General features: G+C 53.2%; 1 protein-coding gene across 8 annotated transcripts in view; it reads left to right on the forward strand.

Annotated features, from left to right (window-relative positions):
* The window catches only part of KLHDC8A (kelch domain containing 8A), a 33,981-nt gene that overhangs the window by 22,482 nt on the left and 1,385 nt on the right, over positions 1–10,114 (forward strand). For all 8 annotated transcript variants that reach the window (XM_075056007.1, XM_075056001.1, XM_075056003.1 and 5 more), the window contains 5 exons: positions 5,574–5,640; positions 5,824–6,256; positions 7,868–8,032; positions 9,332–9,547; positions 9,926–10,027. In XM_075056007.1, coding sequence (XP_074912108.1) covers positions 5,881–6,256; positions 7,868–8,032; positions 9,332–9,547; positions 9,926–10,027 — 859 coding nt within the window. In that variant the 5' untranslated portion in view covers positions 5,574–5,640; positions 5,824–5,880. The remainder of the gene's footprint in view (positions 1–5,573; positions 5,641–5,823; positions 6,257–7,867; positions 8,033–9,331; positions 9,548–9,925; positions 10,028–10,114) is intronic.

A 10,114-nucleotide genomic window follows, 5' to 3' on the forward strand; every position in this document is an offset into this window, starting at 1 on the left:
TCCTTTCTCTTCACTTGCTGGTTTTTGGTTTTTTTGACAAAGTCCCTGATTCTAGCCAATATGGGATGTTCCTGTGCTAACAAGTGGCTCCAGCTGCAGGTAGTTACCTCCGGGGTTTTGAGGAGAGGCAGATGTGGGCTGCCTACCTGCCCTGGTCCCAGCTGACCTGGGAGCAAGTGGCTTCCCCATATGGATGAACTGAGCACCCAGTCCTGGGGAGGGCAGGTACGAAGGTCGCGGGAGAGGCTGCCGGTGCGAGGTGTGCTTGGGCCTTGTGTGCAGCATCCCGGGCATCCCGTATGTGGCACAGCTCATCTCCGTCTCTGCCCCTTGGAGCGGGTGAGCTGGGCTCTGGGGTCACACTGGGAGCAGAAGAGCTGAGCCACAGGGGGCTGATGCTTCCCAGGGGCTGGTTCCTGCTCCAAACTGTGTGTTGGACCCTGTGCCTGGAGCAGCACTGGGAAAGCACCCGAGTGTTGCTGTAACCTGGAATTGCACTGGGAAGAGAGTCAGGAGCAGGCAGGGGAGAGCTGGGCTGTGCCTGACACTCTTCCTTGGCAGCGGGTGAAATTCCTGGGGTTCTCCTCTCCGTGTCCCCCCTCCTGGCCTTGTACCATGACTGTTCCTTGGGACAGAAATGGGTTCCCTGCACTGAATCATCTCCTTTTAGAATCTCCTTTTAGCTGTCTTAATTGAGTCTGTGCTGTGTCATCTCTCCCTGCTCTTTATTTAATAAAGCGCAGGCAGCCAAGACAGAGCTGAAATGAAGCTGCTCACTCCTGCCTGGTGCTGAGGAGCAGGAGCTACAATTTCTTCTCAGTTTTTGTGTGCTATTTCCAGCATATCATTGCCCCTGTTCCTGCCTCCCCTGTGACGCCCATCCCCAGAGCAGCAGGAATTGTTACTGCTCTGGCTAGTGATGCTGGCTGGATGTCAGGCTGTTTTCAGCTCGGCTTTGCAGCCCCTCTTCTCACGTTGGCTGGCACATGGCAGGACTGCCCCGTGTTTATCTGGCGTGACATTTGGGTGAGTACAAGAGCTTTTTCTCTGAAGGCAGTAGGTTCTCTAATAGGCTTCTCTGTCAGGCTGGTGGCTGGCTGTGTCTGTTTTAACCTGCTCCTGGTGACAGCAAGGAACATGTGGGCGTTTGGCAGTTGGCAGACAATATGGGGAGCAGTGATGTTCTGGGAGCACAGCCCCTGGTGGGGCTCTGATGTGTGTCCTGGGTCCGACCCGTCCCCAGATCCAGTGATGGAAATCTGGGGTCATGCTACTGAAGTCAGGGAAGCTGAGGGTCAGCTGGATATGGCTCAAATTAACTTGTGATGGGATGCCAGGAAGAAGCATAGTGGTCTCCTGGATGTTTGTGGTGTCCCTAAAACGATCACTGTTCCCGAAGTGCGGGTTTGGGCGGGTGATGCTCTGTGAGGCACAGCAGTGATGTGCTGCTGGGGCAGCAGAAGTGCTGGAGGCTTTTCAGAGCAAGTTAGACAAATGTGGTACAGGATCAGTTCGTAGTGAGTTGTATCTGCCTCGGGCTGGGTGAGGATTAGGTGTCTCTGTTTCCTGAGCCCTGAGTTCCTCCCTGGAGGGAGTGTGTTACGCATAAGTGTGGCTGGGGGTATGTACAGTGATGTCTCGGGATGGATATCCTCAGCATGAGTATTAAAAATAGAAGATTTGGGAGTATATCCATGGCTTTTCATCTTCTGGGGCCTTTTTGCATTTCCTTCAATTTGGAGAGGTGTACATGGGACCCCTTTTCGCTCTGTGCTCATGCAGTGGCATTGCAATGCAATATTTAGGGTAGTGCATCAGCCAAAAGAATACCCCAATGGCTGGAGGGTGGAGATTTTTGGCTCTAGCTGGGCTGTGTGCTGGCCCCCTGCAGCTGAGGGAATTTCAAACCCAGAGCAGCAAAACTTCTAAATCCTGGAGAGAGGTGAGATGGAAAGGAAAGCGAAAGCAGCTGCACTCAGCAGCACCAAGATCTCTCTCCCCTGTTCAGCTCGTCTATCACTTTAATACCCACCAGCGTATCTCTTTTATAAACCACAAATCATTGCAGGTAATAAATGCCACTAAACTGGGAGCTCTCGAAAATGAGCCTGATGTAACCTGCGGGGTGAGGAACGGCCTCTCCCTGGAGGGAGCAGCTGGGTGTTAGAGCACAGGGAGCTCAGCCCCCCACACCGAGAGGTCCCCCTGTCCCACCGGAGCCCTGTCCCCCTCTTGGTGGGTGCTGTGGGGCTCTCCCTGCCCAACTGTGCTCCATAACCACTTGGGAAAGACCCTGGGCGGGGGGTGAAGGGGTGCTGTGCTGCTTACTGAGCTCTTAAAGCAGGGGTTTCTGTCCTGCAAGGGTAAGGGCTGGACCCTGGAGTGGGCTCAGCGCTGTGCCTGCCATCTCCTCTGATAGAAAAGCAATTACCATTCATTTTTATTTTAATGTAGCCATTTAAGAAAGAAATTTTAATGCTTCCAATTTGTTTGGTATAATTAAGTGATAATTCCCTCTGTCTGGGAGGAGAACATGGCTGCAGCACATGGGGGTGTTTGGTCAGCACATTTTGACAGCTCCCAGCTCCTACGGCGCAGTGCTGGCATTGCTTTTTAGTGAGATTCAGGTGATGCTGGAGAGATGGAGACGAAGGGTGCGAGTACAGTGTTTCAGGTTGACCTTGATTTTCTTTAAAGAGCATGAAAGAGAAGAATAGCAAACTACTATTTGTATGCCAAGGCAGCTGAGCTCGGGCAGAGCTTTGCATTTCTGCTGCTGAGAGTGCTGGCTGGCTGGATCTGCTGGTTCCCATTGTCTGGGACCACAGCTGGGCTGAATTTGCAGGTCTTTGCTCTGTCTGTTCTCCTGAAGGATCTGCCCAGCACTCCACAGAAATACTCAGCCATCTCCAAGTGCTTTGAATCACGCTCTCTGTGCTGGTATGTTGAAAAAGAATTTTTAGGCAATTTTAGACAGCTATGCTTGAGCTCTGCATAGCCTTAATGACAGTGGAGAAACTGTCTGGCACCAGCTGTGAGGTTCTGCTTCTGTCAGACATTTGGGTGATGCTGATTGTGTCTCATCCCAGCACTGTGCTGTATAGTTGAAGAAATTGAGGCACAGGGCAGAAAAATGACTTCTCGGAGGTCAGGATGCAAATCTGTCATGCTCCAGGAGCTGGCTCTGCTTTTCTAATTTGCTGGCCCGTGCTGAATTTGTCCATGGTAATGCATGAAAATTCACCTGGAAAGAAAATAAATTATTCATGAAAGTAATAGTCCAGAGCTGCTTAAACTGCCAAGGCATAAATCCCTGAGCCGATCCAGTTGTGGGCGGTGATGCACATCAGAGGACGAGGGATTGAGGAGAGGGGAGAACAGCAGCTGGTGATCTAGTCTGTTGTTTGCCCCTTTCTCCTCAGCTGCTGGGAAGATGCAAAGTGTGGCTTGACTTGCTGCTGCTTTTTATTGTTGCTTTGTGTTCCTTTGTACTGCGGCCCCCACAGTGCCGGGGATGTGCGCATGTGCCCGTGCTGGGTCCTGCTGCTGGAGGGTTACAGCCCAAGGAGTATTTATGGGTTTATTAACCACATTCTTTATGCAGTAAATGATGTTTAGCTGACTACTGAAATTTTTCTGGGAGAATAAGTTAAAATAAACAGCCCTGCTTGGTTTTCGTGCCAGCTCAGACTTGTACGTGAAGTGATTTTGATGGTTCTCAGTCCAGTTGTCCGAGACCCATTTCACTGATGCTTTTCCATCACCCTCCTCTAATTCACGCTTTCAGAGGAGATATAGGAACTAACATGGCCATGGCAACCGATTTCCCCTTCAGATGGGCCCTGCAGGCTGAGCCCTGAGACAGAGATGAGGAGTTTGTGGGGATGCTGCGTTCTACCTGTCTGAGAGAACGGCAAATGCCCTGGCTGCGGTCTGACGGCCACCTCTGTCTCCCTGCTTACCTGATGAACACAACAGGCATGAATTTGTAGAGGAAATAATGTGGCATCCCCGGTGTGCTACATGCAGGATGAGTCTGGGGTACAGCAGCAACAGCCCATGCGCCTCTGCCCCACGTGCAGCCCGGTGCACCCCAGGGTTTCTCCCCTTCCAGGGGGATCTGCCTCATTGCTCCATGCTGTGGTCCCTGGAAAGCATCAGGATACCCGCTTGCATCACCTGAAGTGATGGGTGATGAAAGGCGGCTGGAGGTGGCTGTTGCTAAGCTACAGGCTCTGTCTGCTCAGGTTGTCGGAGGGCTCCGAGAGCTGAAGGGCTGTGGACAGACCTGGGGAGTAAGTGCTGCGGTGGGCTGCAGGGAGGAGATGACCTGTTCCTGGCTCAGGGAGTTTTGCAGAGCCCGCTTGTTTACTCTCTGCTCCAGATGAAGCAGCAGGAAACAAGTCTGGTTCTCCTTTTTGGGAGAAGGGAGTCCATCCCCTTAAGAAATCCAAGGGCTATAATGGTTGGTTGCTTTGTGTTTAGGTATCTTAGATAGGAAAGAGCAAGTTGGCTCTTTGCATTCCACCCCACAGCCACACTGCTGTATCAGAAGAAAAAAAATAACCCCAAGCAGCAGATGGGCTGGGGCACTGGCCCTGGGCTGGGTGTCTGCCAGGAGGCAGGGAAGTGGGTCCAGGAGTGAATCTCTGCTCCAGGGGCTTTCAAACGGTGGTCCACAGAAAAGCAGAGCCAGGGAGCCCTGTTCTCCTGCCGGGGAAGCTCTTTTCAGGGGGTCAGTGGGACCTCAGCATCCGTGGGGAAAAGTCTCGGGAGTCAGTGCATGAGGAGAAGAGGGAATGACTCTGTCCTAGAGCAGAGCAGTGCTCAGCCAGCAGTATGCCTTCTTTGGGTTTTTTTGGCAACTGCTCACTCTACGCTACAGTCCTGTCTCCAAATGTTCGTGCAGGCAGCATGTGCTGGGAGAGCCTGCTGCGTCTGCAAGGGTAAAGATAAATCTTACTTTGTTTTAAGGGCAATTGTTAAACAACCCCAGTTACACAACGAAGGCGGAGATGCTCAGTGCAAAAGGCACCTTATTCCACGCTGGGCAAGTGAGCAAGCCGCTGCCTTTGTTCTGTTCCGTTTGTCCTCTCTGGCCTCCTGTGCTAATTAATCTCATCTGCATGCTTAACAGCCATTCTGAGAGAGGAGACGAAAAAAGACCATGGGTTTCCAGCGAGAGCTTGTGCCTTCTCCTCCCTGGGCTGTTCTCTGGATCCCTCACAGCTCCGCGGCTCAGCCCATGGATCGGGGCTGGAGAGGCGAGGGCTGGCTTTCGCCTTTCCCAGGCGAGAGCTGCCGGAGCGGGTCCTTCCCTAGGTCTGCGGGAGGATGTAGACAGGGGTCAGGAGGAGGAATCAGGTCAGAGAAGGAGGATGCAAGGAAAAGTTCCCCAGCAGGCAGGAAAACAGCCAGGGAAGTGAGCAGACGGCTTGCAGCCTCCTCAGTTTGAATGTCGCTTGGGGGCGGGGATGCTCAGGGAACAGGATAACAAACTGACTCCAACCTCTCTTGCCTTTTATTATATATTTTTTTTTTATCCTTCCTCTTTTGTTTTGTTTTATTTTTAGGATCGGTCTCTGCATGAGCTTCGGAGGCAGACCTGGAACTGCGGGATTAATGGAGATGCAATGAAAGGTACCGGTCGCTGCGGTTCTGTGTTGGGGGGTGGCAGAGGGGGCTGGTGGCTGGGGGAGGCTGTCTGACGGGGTTGCTCCCATCCCTGCTCTGCTCCTGCAGCCCTGCCAGGGGAAGGATGGTGTTTGCACTTTGTGTTTCTCTGTTTTTCCCTGGCACTTCTCCGTCTGCTCTGTTTTGCAGCGTAGCCAGCCCCCTCCCGTGGGCAGGGACCGATGCTGCCTCGCCCCACCAGCCACCATGGAGCTAGCTAATACCAAAGATTTCCAGTGGAAAACCCTCGCCCCGCTGCCGAGCCGCAGGGTCTACTCGACCTTGGTGGAAGCTGGCGGGCAGGTGTTTGCCATCGGGGGCTGCGATGACAACGGTGTCCCCATGGATTGCTTTGAGGTCTACTCCCCCGAGGCCGACCAGTGGACCTCGCTGCCCCCCATGCCCACGGCTCGGGCCGGGGTGGCCGTGGCCACTTTGGGCAAGAGGATCATGGTGATAGGAGGGGTCGGAGTGAATCAGATGCCGCTGAAGATAGTGGAGATGTACAACATAGATGAGGGCAAGTGGAAGAAGAGGAACTCGCTGAGAGAAGCAGCCATGGGCATCTCGGTGACGGCAAAAGGCAAGGAGGGTTCAATTCCTGCTGTGTCCTTCCAGGGCAGGGAGGGATGCCTGCGGGGTGGTGGGATGGGGAGGGTTAGCATCGGTTGGTACATCAGGCACAAAAGCTTTCTGGGCAATGGCACAGGGTTATGTTGTTCTAGAAGCACAAAAAAGGTTTTGGAGAAGTTGAACCCTGTGTATTCGTCATATCCCACCTGCTAAAGACGACTGTTCTGTGGGTGGCCAAAAGCAGATAAACCTGGGGACTGCTCTGTACTGACAGCCCTGGAGCCATGAGGGCCATGGCTGTGGTGGTACCTGGGGGTATTTCAGACAGGTCAAGCTCCAGGGCCTCAAATCAAACTTTGCCAGGGTTTTGTAGCAAATTCTGGTCCTTGTGTGCTGCAGATGCTGGAAAAATAGGAATGGTGCTGCTGGCTGAGCGTAGCCAGGCTGGGATGACCTGGCTGAGCTGTGGAGCCAGAGGTGAAGGTCTGAGCCATAAAATAGCTTTGGTTTGAAGAGACATCTCTGGTCCAAACCAGAACCAGCCATGAGAGAGTCAGCTTCATGGTCATGGGCTCAAATCATTGCACAAGGAGGGGAAGCGGCTGACCTCACGGAGGGGTTCCTGCATAGCTCCCCTCTGAAAGCTTAACCACCGCCTTAAATGGGGCTCGATAAAGGCCTGTGAGGCTCTGCCTTATCAGCCCATCTCCTTTTTTAATTTCTAAGCAGAGATGCGGAGCATTGATTTCCTTTAGCATGCTCTTCCATTCTTTGAAGAGCCTGGGGCTGGGAGTTGTGTTCCTGAGCAGCATGCCTGAGGTCAGCCAGCTTCCCACCGTGCCTGGGATTACGAATCTAATCTCCAGGCAGCTTCTTTGAAAGCTGCTTGGTTTGTTTGCTTAAGTGGGTTTAAAAGCTACCATCAAGGAATGTTTAAAAATAATGTTTACCATCTTGGAGATGATTTTCTCTCTGAGTATAAGCTTGCCTGACTGATAGGACGGGGTCAATTTGGTGTGAGAGGCCAGGAACAGAAATAGCTGCCCAAATCCTTGCAGTGTGCAGGCTGCTCTCTGCTTTTTCAGCTGCCTTGTAGGGCTGCCCGCAAGGGCAAAGCTGCTGTTGCTGCTCTCCTGAATCTTGTCTGTGGGGTGAAGTGTGTGTTGAAGGAGATAATGTGGGTGCTGTGCAGGTAGGATTTTGTTCTGGAGAGCCAGCTTTGCTGTTAGCCAGAGGTGGATATAGTTGATATGGATTTCGTGGGGAACGACTAGCCTCGGTGCCTTGTCTTGGCTCTGAGCCCTCCGGTCTGGGTCACAGAGCTGCCATCCTGTGCCAGACCTCGGTGGGACAAAGCAGGAGCTGAGCTGAGGAGCAGCAGCCCCCAAACAGAGGAGCGGGGCTGGGGGAAGAGCATCGGTGTCGCTGTGGGGAGCGGGAGGTTAGTGCGTCCCCCTCTGCCCCGGAGATGGGAGCTCGGGACATATACAGGGTCGCGGGTAGGATTGAGCAGTTCTGGTCCACATCGTACGATGGCACGTGTTTTTGCAGGTGGGTATTTCTGATGCTTTCCTATAATAATTTTGTGGGACTAATTTTTTTGCTTCTTGGCCTTGTCCAGACTATAGAGTCTATGCGGCTGGTGGGATGGGATCTGACCTGAGGCCGCACAACTACCTGCAGCACTACGACATGCTCAAGGACATCTGGGTGTCGCTGGCGGCCATGCCCACACCCAGGTACGCTGCCACATCCTTCCTGCGAGGCACCAAGATCTACGTGCTGGGTAAGAAGCAGTCCTGCTGCCGTCTCCTCCTTGGGCAGCAGCTCCTTTGATCTGAGCACTGAGAAACCTCCCTGGAAGAGGCTTTTGGGAATGCTCTTCTCCATCCCTGCCTGCTTTCTCATGCATTCAGAAACACCAGCTTGCAGCTGTAGGTTTTGAGTGGGGCTGGTGTGGGGTTTGGATTCGCAGCTCCATAGCAAGCATCCGTGAGAGCCCCTGCACCCTTGAATGCCCCAGGAACTCGTGGGTCTCGCAGCAGCTCTGTGCTGAGTGAGTGGCCACCCCTGTCCCAGGCTCATCCGTAGCTGCTGGCAGCCGAGGGTACAGCTGGTCTTTGCCAGCTCAATTTGCAGTCCTGTGACTGCGCTAAAAGCCCTTGGACTCAACTAGTGAGCAAAAATACCTTTATGCGGTTTATATCAGCAAAGTACCGCACAGCTTCACAAAGGGTCTGCCTTTGGCAGAGGAAAGACCTGCTGTAGCTGGGAAATGCTGGACCGAGCCTTTTGCAGGGGACAATTTTCATTATGTTTGGCTTACAGAAAGGGAAACTGAGGCAGAGAAATGTTGCTGTCAGCTCATGGCCAAATGGCATATCAGGATCAAAATGCAGGAGTCCTGATTGTTCAAACTGCCAGACAGCCCTGGCTTTCTTTAGGGGTTACCAGAAAAAAACCTCTTTGATCTATTTTGCAGTTTGGTTGCTGCTGGCGAACAGTTTGTGGGCCCAGTAGCGAGCACAGGCTCTGCCTTCAAAGGCACGCTGAGCATCTGAGCTGAGAATAGCTGTATTCATCTGCATCTGATGGGTAGAAGAATAATACGCATCTTTGGCTGTGGTAGCAGCAGCTGCTCTGGCTCTCCTGCTCCGTCAGGAGCTTGGCAGCAAGGCCGGGGCTTGCTGGATTGCACTGGCGCTGAACTCATCTGAATTGCAAAGGCTCCCTGAGAGCTGATCCCTGCTCTGCTGTGAATTTGTCTTGATTAAACTGGTGCATACTAAACACCTTCCTGTGCCAGCGACCCGCTGCTGCTGGTGTGGAGGGAAGCGGAGGGTGTGATGCACTGAAAAATGAAGTGTTGTCATGTCATGAGCCTGCAGTTAAAGGAGAGGGAGCACAAGGGTGAGAAGTTACCTGGCTCAGCAAACCCTCATGCAGGTGACTTGAGACCTGAGGACATCGTATCAGCTGGCAGTTCGCTCTCAGCCTGCCCTAGGAGGCTCCTCTGGTTCTTGCTGCCGTTGGCTTGGTGCTATGAGCCAAGCTGACCTTTTTCTTTCCGTCTTCCCTGCCCCAGGTGGAAGGCAGTCCAAGTACGCTATCAATGCCTTTGAGGTCTTTGACACAGAGACCAGGTCGTGGACCAAGTTTCCCAACATCCCCAACAAAAGGGCCTTCTCCAGCTTCGTGCCCACAGAAGACAAACTCTTCAGTCTCGGGGGTCTGCGGCAGGGACGGCTCTACCGGCAGCCCAAGTTCATGAGGACCGTGGACATGTTTGATATGGAACAAGGTGGGGGCTGTCCCGACTCTGTCCTTCCCAGAGGAGGAGGGTGGCTGGCACACAGAGCTGTGCTTTGGGGCTTTGCTGTCCTTACAGAGCTCAGAGCTCTCATCTGCTGAGTCCTGGGACTGCTGGTGCCTTGAGCTCAGCCTAGAGAAAGGCCTGTGGTCAGGATTAACGAGTCAAGGCAGCAGAGGGGAAAACCATGGTCCTGAGGCAGCTGGATTCAACAGCTCCCTCCTGAAGTGGTGATGAGGAAGCTGACCCCTGTGTCACGGGATTTGCAGCAGCAAAACTGTGCTTTCACAAGCAAGTAGGTCAGAGAAGCTAGATGGTTTCCCAGGAGTGGATGCTCCTGTAATACCCAGTCTGTCCTGTCCCTCCCAGGTGGCTGGATGAAGATGGAGCGCTCCTTCTACCTGAAGAAAAGGCGAGCGGACTTCGTGGCTGGCTACCTGAAAGGCAGAGTCGTCGTGGCTGGGGGGCTAGGTGAGGCGCTGGGGGGCTAGGTGAGGCGCTGGGGGATGGTGATAACACTTTAAAAGCATATGTGAGTCATATGTTACTGTTACAGAG

This window comes from Buteo buteo, chromosome 23, assembly GCF_964188355.1.
Source record: "Buteo buteo chromosome 23, bButBut1.hap1.1, whole genome shotgun sequence".
Lineage (NCBI taxonomy): Eukaryota > Metazoa > Chordata > Aves > Accipitriformes > Accipitridae > Buteo > Buteo buteo.